Raw genomic sequence first — 13,651 nt, forward strand, 5'->3', positions numbered from 1 at the left:
TTCTCAGAGACTTGTCACTTTGTGGGAACATTATCACATTAACTCGCCCTGCACGATGCACAACACCGGCCAGTGCTTAGAGGCCCAAGCGCTTAATGAGGGGTCCGCTCCATGATGGCCCGTCGAAGCCATATCTCGGATAGGTTGATTCCTGTATACCTAGTAGAAACAGCGGCGGCTGTCACGCGAGTTAGGATTTAGAGAGGCGTTTGTTGCGGTCAAAACCCACAAGGGCTTCAATGGTCATCCAACCCACTGGTCCATGCCCTAAGCGGCACGACCAGGCTAATGTCAAACCATGTCGAAGCGAATTAAGAGCTTTGATGCTGGACATCGTCTCTCAATTCAGTAACGTTGTGTGCTGGGAGCTTTGAGATGCTGTGAGACCCTGTCTGAACGTTCACAAGATAGCATGTGGCCATCTTGCAGAAGATACCTGTTGTAGCACCACCTGCTGCTGCCATTTCTCGACGTCAATGGATCTTCAAGGACCCTGAGAAATCTAGAATGCCCAAACCATTGAATGTGTCATACCACATTCGTACTAGGGCAGACAGTCTCTTTCTCAACCAGCTCGCAGGGACCGACTCCATCACGATTAGCTCTGGCTTCAGTGGATACCGACGTTAATCAACGCGGCTCCAATGGTCCCTGCTCACCATGTTCTGATTTAGTCCCACGCAACGCGCTTCAACACTGGCAACTGATTGATGAATTCGATGTTAATAAAACTGAGCTTCACAACCACCATGTGCTGGGATTTTCTAGAGCGAGAAGGACCATCAAATGATACTGATATCACATCCACGAGCAAGAATATCATGCCACCCACCACTGCCGCTCATTTCTGATAATGCTATCAGATATTACAGGGCCCGCTTGACACGACTAGACATAGCACAGCGGATGAAGAGTTGCCAACTCGACGACCACAATCTGTGACCAGGACATGGCAACTAACAACTGACTCTCGGTTGTTGGGTAAGACCCTAGACCCGTTGCATCTCGTCCCGAGCTCGTTGATGTAGCATCACTAGGCCAGGACTTGCCCGTATTCCGACTGCTCCTTGAACATGATCAATAAGATCCGTCATAATTGAGTGGGCAGCATTCGGGGGAAAACTGCCAGGAAGATGATGAGGGCTGTGGTAATGCCAGACGATGCCAATTCAAATTGACGGAGACAACCACACCGGAGTCCATCCCAGCCGTGTTTAACAAGATGCATAGCCTTAAACGAGACGACTTGACCTAGCCGTCTCTAGAGAATGGGGGTTTGCTAGCCACATGAAACCAGAAATGCAGAAAAATTGCATGTCAAGAAAAGTCCAGGACAAGCCGCCCATGTTGACCATGTTTCGTCTCATCAATGGAAATCAAAACCAAGCCAAGGCGCTCACATGGCAACCTGGCCAGGAGTCCCTCAGGGCTGTTCAAAATGACTGACCAGCTAATTTCCTGGGGGAACGGCGCTACGTATTGGCTCGCCTGCGATTGCACTGGCCAGTGGATCCAAATCTCCTAGAGCAGGGCTTGGGTTGCTCAGCTTGTGGCATTGGTCCAAGACAACAGCGGTGAGCATCTTGGACGAAGAGAGCCTGTTACGTACGTATCTAGCATCGCGTGCACCCACTCAAGTGCAGTTGTCGAACGAGTCGCTGGGTAAGAAGGGGTCTTGGATGCAGATTGGCCTAGACGCCCGCACTAGATTTTGCACAGCATCGATGGTGGACTTGAGGCATTTCCCTCCGCATTCCTGGGTCAGAGAAACCACTCGGCTCAAGATGGATCCTAGCTTTCTTGATGCAAGCAGCTGGCGACTGTAAGTAAATTCTGAATATATGCCATGATAAGAGACGGGGTGCCATTGGCCGTGATGTCTGTCACCAAAAGTGTCGCTTCCTTTCTGGGAACATATATCAAGCCAACTGTTGTGCTTGGTTGATATATCCAAAGGTATTTGGGCGTACATCCTACATCCCACAAAGAATCGAAAGTTGGACCAGGCATATCAGGAAATATCAAATTAGACCAACGGTCTAATTCTCTTTAAGCATGAATGATGCAGCACATCCAAGCCGTTCCACCACAAGGGCATGTGCTTCAAAAACGGCGAAAGGCTATTCTCAAAACTGAAGTGCGACAGATCGAAGAACCCTGGGTCCACATTGAAGGCGTGGCAGTCGTGGCTCTTCAGCATTTGACTGGTGGCAGCTAGTGTCTTGCATCTTGGTTGTCTAGCTTGTCTTGAGAACGGTGAGTTTTTCTGATCGACGAGTAAGTGAATCCCTGCAGGCCCGCGGTATTTTCGTACCTGGACTACTGTAAATCTCTCTGTAGCTGGTTGAAGGGAAGCGTTTCTGGAAGCACACCTCAAGAGGAAGAGTGGGTCACCATCAACTTGCTGCATCACCTGCGCGGGAAGACATGAACCGACCAACCAGATATCGAATGAAGGCAACCAGGAGGATCACGACCAGGACTGGCCGAGGCACCGAGACAGGTCGTTTCATGCCTCAGAGTTTTGTTGTTGTTTTGTTATTGTTGCTGACGTCGCTTGCAATCCATCATCTCATTTCATTTCTTTGCATTTGATTTGATTAATCAAACGTGGCCCTAAGACGTCCTGGCGTCTCAAGCTGAGCTACGTGTATAATGCGGATATTGCTTCACACAACATATTCCATCCAATGATAAGACCCCGAACAGAGTGCAGTAAGAGAATGCCTAATGTGGTTCCGATCGGCATTCGAGAGAAGGATGGTAATAATTGTGATGACGATGGTCGCTTTTTTCCAGCAGCTAATTCTTTTTTTTTTTTTCCTTAGAAAAAAAAAACCCCCCATTTAGTAGCGATATAAGATCAACCACCCAGAGAATACGTGGTGTTATAAAAAAAAAAAAAAAAAAAAAAAAAAAAACTAAACTCTGGGGATGGACGAATGAGGCAAAGGATATGCTAGAGATCAGTCAGTGGCCACGCAGAAATTTCCATCTGGCGCTTTCTTCTGAGGCGCTCCTTTCTCCCCTACGCTGACCGTCTGACGGTTTAAGCCACGAGCATGATCAGGAGCGACCTGAGTCTGAAAAAGGGCAAGGCTGGCAGCGACTCCCATGCTAGTGACGTCTCCAGACTCCAACCACCCCAAGCGTGGCAACTGTGAGCTTTGCCTTCTGTGTCTGCCTGCTCAATGAACGAAAGTTTGCTGGCCAAAACACGACAACGATGATTGGTTGGGCATCAGTGTTGCAGGCAGACTTGGCTCGATGCACATAACGGTTCTCGAGCTTCCGATGGATGGATGCCCTGAGTACGACCTAGGTACAGGTAGGTAGGCAGCTAGGTGCCTGGGTAAGCTAGAAGAATGAATTCAGGAGGTTAGAATTGGCCCCTGGAACCAGTCAAAGTGTGTAACTTCATGTGGATTACAGAACATGGCAGATTCCAGTGTGATACGAAAATACGCCTGAATTCGTCCCATCAGTCATTTATTAGACATAACAGTATATCACCTTGGCTGATGAAAGCTTCTACGTTTGGTCGATACATCGTCAAACTGTCACAGTAATAGTGGAATAGTGGAGGACCTCGCCTGTATCCGAGGAATGGCCCCCGATGGCTCGGATCAGGTGAGGGCTTACTATGTATGAGTCGCAAATGCCAGAAATAGCGTCCACTGCCGCCTCGGAGTCGACGCCAGACCAGCCTGTCAGGGATGGGTGAACGGAAAGCTAATAAGGCAGTGCGTGAGTCCCCATGACTTTGCGGGATATGTATGAAGTGTACCTGGCCTGACCTGTACCGAGGTGCATCACAATGGGAAGAAACTGCAGTACTCTCGTCATCGTAGCGAGCATCCCGTCCTCATCAGGACAACCAGATCGTAAAGTCTGCCCTCTCGTTCTCTCCATCGAGCCGCTTCAATTGATGAATGATGATACCCTGGATCAGCCACTGAGCTAACATTGGCTGGCAAGGCTCTGTGGATCTCCTGGCCGAAGCGACGCTAGGGCGACCAAGTCCAAGGAAGCGTGGAACCACTGAGATGGATGACTACCAGGTGGATGCGGTACTGTCTGTACCTGGTAGACCATGAAGATGGATGTGAACCCTTTTTGCACCGAAGACTCCGAGTTTCCTGGTTAATCATCAATACTATGTACATGATCTTCCTGTCTGATGGAAGAACATGGATAGCATTGTTTTTTGCCGCGATACTTTGAGTACGCGTGTTTTACATTTGTAGATGCGTGAATGCTGACGCATATGACTCCTTAGATTTTATTTACAATTTCCGGATGACTGATATTGAAAGTATCACTTGCTGCCGGGTAAGATACTGTGAGGCATGAGGCGAGGTACACGCACCAGGGATTCATACCCAGTACCGTGCAGTACTCCAGGTAAAGCAGGTTGACCCACGACCACGGTGAATGTGGTGGTGACGACCTCTGGCTACATAGCAGTAAGCGCTCTGCTTGGTCAGTTTGTTGAATGAAGTTCCCACTCATGGTTCTGCTGGGTTTCTCACGCATCCCGTCCTTGTCCTTGTCCCGTCCTCCAAGCCAGCCTAAGCAGAGCGCCACTTTCTGTCCCTTTGACTGGGCCCCTTGGAATTCCAACCGTCATTTGCCAGAGCGATGTGTATTCTTTGGCTGGAGTCCACCGCTTATAGATACACACAAGTCAGAGACGTGATCCACTTTGAACCGAACTCCACCCTTGCTAGGGTCTACAGTCTTCCACCAGGATTCGATTCGTCTCGACAAGTGCTCACTCGTCAACGACAACGCGACTCGCTGTTTGTTCTGCTGCTCCACGCCCTCCGCCGTCACTTGTGCTCCGTGCGTAGGTCGTGAGGTGCATTGCCTGGGGCTTGCAGGCTTAGGCTTGCTAGGGGGTGCAGGCACTAGAAAACGAGGAGTGAGGGCCCATCCATCCCCATCCACCCATTTGCCCATTTCGAATCCACCCATTTCACTCCTGTTGGCCTGACTCCTTCGCTCGAGGAGGAAAAAAAAAAAAAAAACTGGCTGGGAGTGAAGTGACTGGGGACCTGGCAACTGTCGGGCACTACTACGCTACGCTGGTTGTACGTTGACGCTTGTCTTGGCTACGTACCGAAGCCGTTACTGCTACGACGATTCCTGCGTCTTGGCTGGAGAAAAGCGGCGTACTCGTACTCTGATGCTTGTACTGATGCTTGTATTTGCCAGTACAAGTCACAAGTCACAAGTCACCACCTCACAAACTCACACTCAAAATTCACTCAGGCTCACTTCACTGCAACGCAACGCAACAGTGGAGGAACGAACACCCGACCTGACCTGAAGCCCACCTCACCTCACCTCACCTCACCCTAACCCGCCACGCCCTCCTCCACACTAACTGCACACTGCCTGCAACTTGTACTGCACCTCAAGCACCAAAACTGCCTGCACTTCAGTCGCTGGACAGGACTGGGCCCTGGCTGGATTGGCCCTGCCACAGTGCATCATCCCCATCCATCCCCATCCCCATCTCCCCATCTTGCCATCCAATCCGTTCGTTCATCTTTCTCCTGGCCCTGTCCGTACTCTTCTCTTCTTTCATCCTCTTCCACCTCCCTCATCATCCTTTTTCCTTTTTCCTTCCTCTACCCTCATCCTCTTCCTCTCTCCACGATAGAAACCGAATCCTCCCAATTCCTTGACAATCACCAGTCAGCAGGCCTTCATTTGGTTTGTCGACGTTAGGGTTCTGGTCCTTTTCTCGCGCGAGTCTCTCTCTCCTTGCCCTGTCCGTGTCTCTTCTGCAGCTCGCTGCTACTGTAGACTAAGCTGCATATTTCCGACCTGTCTGCTCTAAGTCTCGACCTCGAGTCTCATCCTCACCAGTAACTTTCGGATCTGCGGTCCCAGGGCTTCCTCCTCCTCCTTCAGCTATACGTTTCCTTACTCTCGTACGACCGTCCTTTTGTTCATTCTGGTGAGTGCAACTTGTTTTAGCTTCTGCTCTGTTCACAAACGACTGGTCCTTGTCTGTTCGACGGAACGACCTTCGAGTTTATGCTGCCGACATGGAGCATTATCCCGAATTGCCTTTTTTGTTTGCTTTTTAACCGACCAGCGCGCTCCCAAACTTCATCGCTCTACCTTTCGATAACTTGCACTCTACATCTACGACTACGAAGACAACCTGACCAGTTTATTTTCGTTCCCGATGCACTGCCGATCATGCAAGAATGAAGAACTAACAGCCAGCTGTACAGATTGGTTGGATCTCAGACACGAGGTTTACTATATATCATCGACATTGATTTATTCTCGTTCACGACAAAAGCAATTCTATTTCGGTCCCCCCAGTTGGCCGTCACCACAAGTCGACACAATCGTCTCGACTCGTCTCTGTATACGTTTTATCCCTGCTTGTCGCCCTAACTCGCGAAGAAAAGCATATCAGTAAATGGCCCGAGTAGCCTACTGATTTCCTGTCGATTACTGTCGACTAAGCCTTGACGCACGCTCGCATTCACGCTCAGCTCACAGGACCGTCTTAACTGTGGTATAAACCCGCAGTTTCGCTTTACGGTCTTCAAAAAGCTTCAACTTCCGACAAAGGTCGCGTTCCGATCTTCGTCGGACCTACCCCAATCCTTCCATCATGCCCGGAGGCGTGTGTGCCGTCCTCGATTACGAGGTCGACATGATGTCCGAGTACGTTGCTGAGATGGCCACTCGCGTTGTTACACCCGAGGCTGCTGTGACCTCGCCCTTTCGCAAGTTCGTGTCTCAGATCCTCACTTCAACACGACTGCCCAGTACCACGATTCTTCTTGGAATGAACTATCTCGCCAAGAGAATCAACACCTTGAAGGGACAGGGTCCTTACAAGGCCTCTGAGGGTCAGGTCTGGCGCTACCTGACTGTTTCTCTGCTTTTGGGAAGCAAGTTTCTCGATGACAACACCTTCCAGAATCGCTCTTGGTCTGAGGTGAGTGGCATTGCTGTGTCGGAGCTCAACTCGCTTGAATTCGAATGGGTCGAGTCCATGGGTTGGCGACTGTATGTCAATCTCGATATGAGCAAGGACTACCAGGCCTGGCTTGAGAACTGGCGTGAATGGCAAGAGATCAAGAAGCGACAGGTCGCCCAGGCCAGCCGCGAGAGGCTTGCATCTATTGTCCCCGCCATCGACACGGAGATCGCCAGATATTCTGGCCAGCGCCAGTCACCTCACTCGCGTTACCTTCAGGAACAGGTTGCCGAGTATGAGCGTTACCAGGCCATGAAGGCTCAACAACAAAGCTATCGCCCACGCGAATCTGGCTGGGGCCAAAGCTCTTGGGGTGCTCCCCTCACGCCCCCCGATTCCGGATATGGCACTCCAGACTATGCCATGTCAGCTACGTCGAGCAATGAGCGCTATAACGAGTGGTTTTCACAGGCTGCTACTCAATATGCTACTCGATACCCTCAGCCTCCTGCTCAGACCACCTTCTATCCCAACTCGCGCCACAACTCCTACGGCGGCCACTACTCGTACTCTCAGAACATGTGGGAACATGGTCTTGCCGAGTGCAGCTGCGCTGCTTGTGTGGATCCCATGAAGCAGCAGGCTCCTTATTTCGTGCCTCACGGCTACAGTCAGCCCGTCATGGGTTAAACGTTTTTCAAAAGTTTCACATAATGGCTCTCTATTCGAGCGCAGTTCGATCTTGGAAAGAAGAAAAAAGTTTTACAGGGTTTTCATTTTTTTACGGCCACGATTTCCTTTTTATTACACGCATCCCGAGAACGATAAATTCGCATTCAGATACCCCAGGCACGACAAAATTGTTCATAACATGACCTTTCGGCGGATCATTCTCAGGATTTTACTCTACAGCCACGACTTGATGACAGGAGCTGAAAAGCCTGATCCATTCTCCTCGCGAGTCATCATGACGCACCAACGTCAACTCAAGTCCGAAAAATGTGGCTTTTTCTTTGTTGTTTTATTGGTTAAACGTTCTGTAATGGTCATAATTGGCGTTCGGCTTTTTCATTTTACACTACACGGTTCCAGCTCGATAGACTTGCGGTTTCTTCGGTTTCCAAAGACTTCTGCGCGCATGGTTTCCCTCTGTTCGACATTTCCGCCCTCATCATACTCCAACTCGAGTATATCGCCGCTTTACTTGAGGCTCGGACAATGACCGGACATGGGCATAAATCTCAAGCGCAGTATCTTTGTTATAGATGGCGACTCAGCAGAACTTGATCGCTGCCATTCACTCGACACTAGATTCTGTGGTAAACGCAGGATTGTGCGAATCTGGTCACAATTTATTCTGACCATCTTTTCCCCTTCATGATCTCGTCGTGGCACAGATCGATATGAAAGTCGATTCGACACGAGTACCATAGGTCGGATGGACTGAGCTATGCGACAGGAATCTTGAGGACGGTACATATTTCCCCTTTTTCTTCTTTTTCTTTTCTTTGTTATTGCAAGTGGCAGATATGAATTTTGACCACAGGAAACGGTTTCACACGACGGGGTTATGCATTGCGTTCAGCGGGTAAAACAAAGGAATTGGATTTGATCACTTTGATCCTAGGGTTTGATATCATATTGTTTGTACTTCCCTGGGGTTCGTCATCGTCACGGCTCCAGCCTGGAGTGGTGTCAGATTTGACGCCAAGGAAAACGAGTATTGCACTCTTGACTCTTGTCTTTCACAGGTTTCGGTGTCGGGCATTACAGTGAGATGTTACCAACGGGGTGTTGGCATCTGCTTTTCGTCACGTCGGCTTAATGGATTCATTATATTGCCGACTATGTTTTTTTATTGCTATTGCATCTTTTCTCACGACTTGGTATGATTCTTACGGAATATTTGAGCATCATACAAGGGCACGATCCAATGCAGCCTGCAAGAATCAACTGCTTGGAACCTTGGTGTTGCCATTCAACAACCGAATGTATTTTTTTCAGCCATTCAGAGCTATCTATAGGTAGTAGTTTTTGTGTACAATGTGCGCAAATAAAAGGTGCTGAAAGCAAAATTATTTGGTAATGATTTGAATGGCTCAGCCCATTTGAACGAACCTGATGCAGTTGTTGGAAGGTTCACGAGATGTCTGTGGAAGGATGACATTCTCAGGATACTCCTTGTTTATGGAGCGAGAGATGACGCGAGGTGGTGACTCGTGATTGCTACTCATACTTGACTCATGTGCAAAAGAAGAAGGAAAAATCAGCTTGCGTACCGAGACTTGTTAAAATGAAAACACAAAATATTATCATATGACTGCTACTATTTACCGTTTCCGAGCTGATTTGTGCACAAACTGTCTGTGATGGCTTTTGAAGTGGACTCACTAATTGCGCCGTTGACCGGCAGATTATCGGATAGTTGGAGCACTCATTAAAACATCCTCAAGCTGAGTCTCAGCTTCCACATACCTATAGAACGTGATAATAGTCTTATAATTGCTTTCCTTGTTCTCACCAGACGTGACCGTTCAAGACGTAACCTCCAATCCAGGTCAGATAATGCCTAGCCGCTTCGTATCGGCTGGCAAGATCGGCTCATCTGGAGAGATCTCGAAAGACGCCAGTGGCACAGAATCAACACCTCAACAGCCGCTGCACAATTCCGCTAAATCCAAAGAATGGGAAGCGGTTGAGAAACAGTTGGAAGCCGAAAGAAAGAAGCGCGAGGAACAGCGCATCAAGGCTGCTGCAGGAGAAGGCGAGAAGACCTTATATGACGTCCTCCAGGCAAACAAAGGTAAGGCCCTTCTTAAGATCATTTCACATTTTTAACTGAACACAACAGCGGCAAAACAGGCCGAATTTGAAGAGCAGACCAAACTACGTAACCAGTTTCGTGCATTGGATGATGACGAGATAGAGTTCTTGGATGAGATACGCGCCAACAAGCGTGCAGAAGAGGAACGCGTGAAACGAGAGACGGAAGAAGGTCTAAAGGCATTTCGAGAGCGACAAAAGGGCGATACTGCTCATGGCGAAACTGCTGGTGTTGAAGAAGAAGGCGAGTCATGGGAGATTGGTCGTAAGAGGAAGCGCACGAAAGAGAAAGATGTCAAGGGGCTGAGGCGAAAAGTCAGCGCAGCGGAGGAGAAAGAAACTGGGAAGCAAGATACAAAGCCAGTCGAAGGCCCGAGTCGTGATACGTTGGATGAGAAGTCCAGGACGACAAATCAGTCAGCTGCCAAGCCACCAGAGAAGAAGGGCCTAGTATTGGTGGGTTATGGGAGCGATTCAGATGATGACAATTGAAGGTCTGAGCAAACCACAGTAACGCTGAGGCTACATGATGAATGGGGATCAAATGCCATTGAATCATATAGCATAATAGACCAAGACCATGCTCGATGCCGTACCTCATTCTATCATTAGTGTTACATTGGCACCAGCCCCTCGCCTGGTATAATATACAAAATTTGGGTCGTGACCAGGAGATGCACTCCATAACAGAAAAACAGAAATTGTAGTAATACATGAACATACACAGCGGTGTCCCCTGTCACACCGCGCCCCCTTTTTATGTCAAAGAACAACACTCCGTTCTACTCATCGCTGTCCACATTACCAACATTAGGTCTCATGGGCTTGGCAGTCACTGATTCAACAGTATAGTTCCACAAGCTGCGGAAGCTTCCTTTTATCCATCCCTCAATCTCGGCCTCAGAGACTTTGATATGTGCGGCGCGGGCTTCATCTTCAGGGGCAATCTCAAAGCGCCGCATTCGCTGCGCTAATCGAGGGTCAATGACCATAGGCGCAGGCCAGATTTTCTCCTTGGGGGGCTCAGTAGGCACAGTGGCGGTGTTGTCATCATCTTGCTTGGGGGGGTCCTCGGGCTTCCAAACTGACTTGACCCAGTCGTTCTCCTCATGCTTTAGAACGAGCTCCTGCTCATACTGACCATCGGCCTCTCGCCACTCACGAGAAGAGTTGGCGAAGCATACAGCAGCGACCTCGCGGCCGATCTCGTCGGCTAGTTTGCGGCGGTTGAAGAAGCGGTTCAGGCGGACCAGAGTGTGACGGAAGCCCAGGCGGTGGGGAAGAGGGATGGGGTTTGCGGGGGAAAACTCGGCGGGAATTTGAGGAGGGAGATTGGCGATGGAATAATCGGCGGTGGTGTTGTAGGGCAGTGGTTGGGGTGGTCGCTCAGGCTTCTTCTCTTCCTCCTCCTCCTTCTTGCCCTCCTTCTTCTCTTCGGGTTGGTCACCTTCGGCCTTGGGAGTCTCAGAATCCGCCTCGACAGTTTTTGTTATAGGCTCAGGCTTTACGGGAGGGTCAAGAGGACCAAGCCAACCCTCGTGTAGTCCCCTGATATATTCCTTCCATGTATGTCGGCCGAAGATGATATCGCCTTTGACACCCTCATACTCTGGAACCTGGTTCTTCTTCCTCAATGACTCAGTTATAGCCTCGTCTGTTTGTAGGTCCTCTTCATCTGGCCTCTCATACTTCCTCCTCTCCCTACGAATCTTCTCTGCTACGGCAGCTCTCACATCACCTTGTTGTCTTCCCTGAACGAACTCCCAGTCAAGACCAGAGGCAGCCAAGACGGGCTTGGCATACTCAATAAAATGGTCCTGTGCAATCCGTAGACCATCGCCAGGAGGCGCCTCGAGGAAAATGGTCAGTTTGCGAGGCAGTTGGCTTGCTGAGGGGATTATGTCCTTTGCGAGAGGGGCAACAGCGTGCTTCCACTTCGCAGTAGCCCTCTTCTTCTCGCGCTTGTCGTAGATGATAGCAGCTGAAATAGAACCAGTGATAGCCCAAAATATAAGCCAGTTGCGCGAGGGAAGTTTTCGAGGGAGATTTGGCAGACCCATCATCCGAAGAGCTGGGTTCTGTTTCGGCTTTGGTGTGGGCGCCTTGTACGTTGCGCCGGTGCCGGCAGCGGGCTGCTGCGCTGAAGGGTTGGGCTCGGCCATTATGCGTATCGAAGGGTTACGGCGGTGTTTATTGTGCGATTCGTAGGCCTGAAAAGTCAATCGCCGTGGTATTCGAGCCGTTTAAGCCACAGGATAGCAAGGGTGTTAATATCGACCTCGTCTTGATCTGTTGGTCCGCCGAAGGAAAAAAAAACCACGATAAGCGATAAGCGGCTCCGATAAGGCCCGGGCGGTCGGGAAGGAAATACTTTAGCTCCGGCCATTATATGAATTGAATAGAGGCATCTTCGGTTTTGTATTAACGAACTGAAATATCAGGATTTAAAACGTGACTGATTCTGGTTTCCTTTCACCTAGTTAGGTATATGATATTTACTGAACATTTATTTGTCTGTAGTGCGCTGAGAGTCACAGTCTTCACGAGTCTCACTAAACTTCCATAAAGCTTCTAGAAACGGTAGGGAATAATGACCTATGTTGTGATCAGAAGATGGAGTCTTCGTTGTTGATGTTCTGATTTCAGGAGAGCTGCTTGTAGCATGTTGCAGATGAAAAAAGAAACAATGTTGCTTTCCTCAAATGGCTTGACTAACTCAGGTATCACTGCGATGCCATTCAAGTTCTTGTGTGATGATCACCGTTGAATTGCCATGTGGGAAACAAGCGAATGTTGTAATAAAAGCCGATGGGAGTCAACGTGGGCATGTTACATCTGGCAATACTACTCAAGGTCCATGTTAATATAACATGAGAACTACGCGAAATAGATGGTGGATAATAGAGTAAGCCCCGATCTCCTACAATCACAATTCCTCTGATAATAACCATCCATAGGAAAATAATTGAGAATACGGATACTCAAGAGGCTGAGAGGTCCCTGCTACACATGGGTGACAGGTTCACCTGAAGCTCAGGAATTGTACCACAGACAGCAACATCTGGGGGAACACAACAACAGGGGTTCAGCCCCTGAGGGGTCTATCGGTAAGGATAGCCTGGGATGAAGATTATAGTTCAGCGGCTAGGATGAAAAAAAGTGCCATGGTATGGAGTATATGATGGTCAGTACGCGATTAAGTCATCACCAACGCCGCTTGTTGGTGTTGAAAATTAGTTCGAGAGGAGATACAGGAGATGCTAATCTCCCATTAGTTGAATGTGATGGGCGTAGAAGTCATCATGATGAGGAAAAACATTGGTCTACTGAAGTGAATACTTTGCTATTCGAGGCAATCACATTCGTTACAAGTGGAGGCATTGACTGGTGTGCAATTCCGCTTCCAACAACTTCTTGTTCGTAAAATGAATTCTTGCTGATACCTGAAGATTCAACTTATATAGATGTCTCGGGCATCCAAGTTAGTTAGACACTTACATAGGTAGGTAGTTACCTAGTAGGGGTACTGAGATTATAGCAGCCACAGCACCCATCATCGGAATGATTGCCACTAAACACCGCTAATTTCAAGCTAAACTGTACCGGTTCAGGTCGCCCGCCACGCTTTCAATTCTGTTGCTGGACCCCTCAGACTTGACCCCTCGGATCTCTTCCCCCAAATGACATGGAACCAACCTATGCCACTTCACGGCCCGTCGTGTGCCAGCCGCTAACCGCCAACTTTGACCATTCCTTAGGCTTTGCCTGAACCTAAGCCAAAACACCCAGGGAAGGACGATCCATCCCTGCACGTTTCGGCTCGGGGAGCACAAGTGAAGGTCGCGCAGTGCAGGTGGTGACAGTGACAGTGAC

General features: G+C 49.2%; 7 protein-coding genes across 7 annotated transcripts; 3 read left to right on the plus strand and 4 right to left on the minus strand.

Annotated features, from left to right (window-relative positions):
• Positions 1-668: 668 nt before the first annotated feature.
• On the plus strand, positions 669-1,446 carry FOXG_17826 (uncharacterized protein; the record flags this gene model as incomplete). Its single annotated transcript, XM_018397813.1, has 1 exon — positions 669-1,446. The coding sequence occupies exon 1, from the start codon at positions 1,288-1,290 to the stop codon at positions 1,444-1,446; it is 159 nt and encodes a 52-aa protein (XP_018231913.1). The 5' UTR covers positions 669-1,287.
• Positions 1,447-1,633: 187 nt separating this feature from the next.
• FOXG_17827 (uncharacterized protein) lies at positions 1,634-1,972 on the minus strand (the record flags this gene model as incomplete). The annotated part of the gene is made up of 1 exon (XM_018397814.1): positions 1,634-1,972. The coding sequence occupies one exon, from the start codon at positions 1,970-1,972 to the stop codon at positions 1,634-1,636; it is 339 nt and encodes a 112-aa protein (XP_018231914.1).
• A 54-nt stretch (positions 1,973-2,026) lies between these two features.
• On the minus strand, positions 2,027-2,410 carry FOXG_17828 (uncharacterized protein; the record flags this gene model as incomplete). Its single annotated transcript, XM_018397815.1, has 1 exon — positions 2,027-2,410. One exon carries the CDS (start codon positions 2,408-2,410, stop codon positions 2,027-2,029), a length of 384 nt encoding a protein of 127 aa, XP_018231915.1.
• A 511-nt stretch (positions 2,411-2,921) lies between these two features.
• On the minus strand, positions 2,922-3,525 carry FOXG_17829 (uncharacterized protein). Its single transcript, XM_018397816.1, has one exon. The coding sequence runs from the start codon at positions 3,114-3,116 to the stop codon at positions 2,967-2,969; it is 150 nt and encodes a 49-aa protein (XP_018231916.1). The 5' UTR covers positions 3,117-3,525; the 3' UTR covers positions 2,922-2,966.
• A 3,118-nt stretch (positions 3,526-6,643) lies between these two features.
• Positions 6,644-7,645, plus strand: FOXG_00197 (uncharacterized protein; the record flags this gene model as incomplete). Its single annotated transcript, XM_018376362.1, has 1 exon — positions 6,644-7,645. The coding sequence occupies one exon, from the start codon at positions 6,644-6,646 to the stop codon at positions 7,643-7,645; it is 1,002 nt and encodes a 333-aa protein (XP_018231917.1).
• Positions 7,646-9,520: 1,875 nt separating this feature from the next.
• FOXG_00198 (uncharacterized protein) lies at positions 9,521-10,270 on the plus strand (the record flags this gene model as incomplete). Its single annotated transcript, XM_018376363.1, has 2 exons — positions 9,521-9,758; positions 9,807-10,270. The coding sequence occupies 2 exons, from the start codon at positions 9,521-9,523 to the stop codon at positions 10,268-10,270; spliced, it is 702 nt and encodes a 233-aa protein (XP_018231918.1).
• On the minus strand, positions 10,158-12,152 carry FOXG_00199 (uncharacterized protein). The gene has a single exon (XM_018376364.1). It carries the CDS (start codon positions 11,938-11,940, stop codon positions 10,561-10,563), a length of 1,380 nt encoding a protein of 459 aa, XP_018231919.1. The 5' UTR covers positions 11,941-12,152; the 3' UTR covers positions 10,158-10,560.
• Positions 12,153-13,651: the final 1,499 nt, after the last annotated feature.

Source organism: Fusarium oxysporum, chromosome 1, assembly GCF_000149955.1.
Source record: "Fusarium oxysporum f. sp. lycopersici 4287 chromosome 1, whole genome shotgun sequence".
NCBI lineage: Eukaryota > Fungi > Ascomycota > Sordariomycetes > Hypocreales > Nectriaceae > Fusarium > Fusarium oxysporum.

Bases quoted from the DNA above. Each gene is read 5' to 3' on its own strand.
- FOXG_17829 (XM_018397816.1), bottom strand. From the start codon at position 3,116: ATGGGAGTCGCTGCCAGCCTTGCCCTTTTTCAGACTCAGGTCGCTCCT.
- FOXG_00199 (XM_018376364.1), bottom strand. From the start codon at position 11,940: ATGGCCGAGCCCAACCCTTCAGCGCAGCAGCCCGCTGCCGGCACCGGC.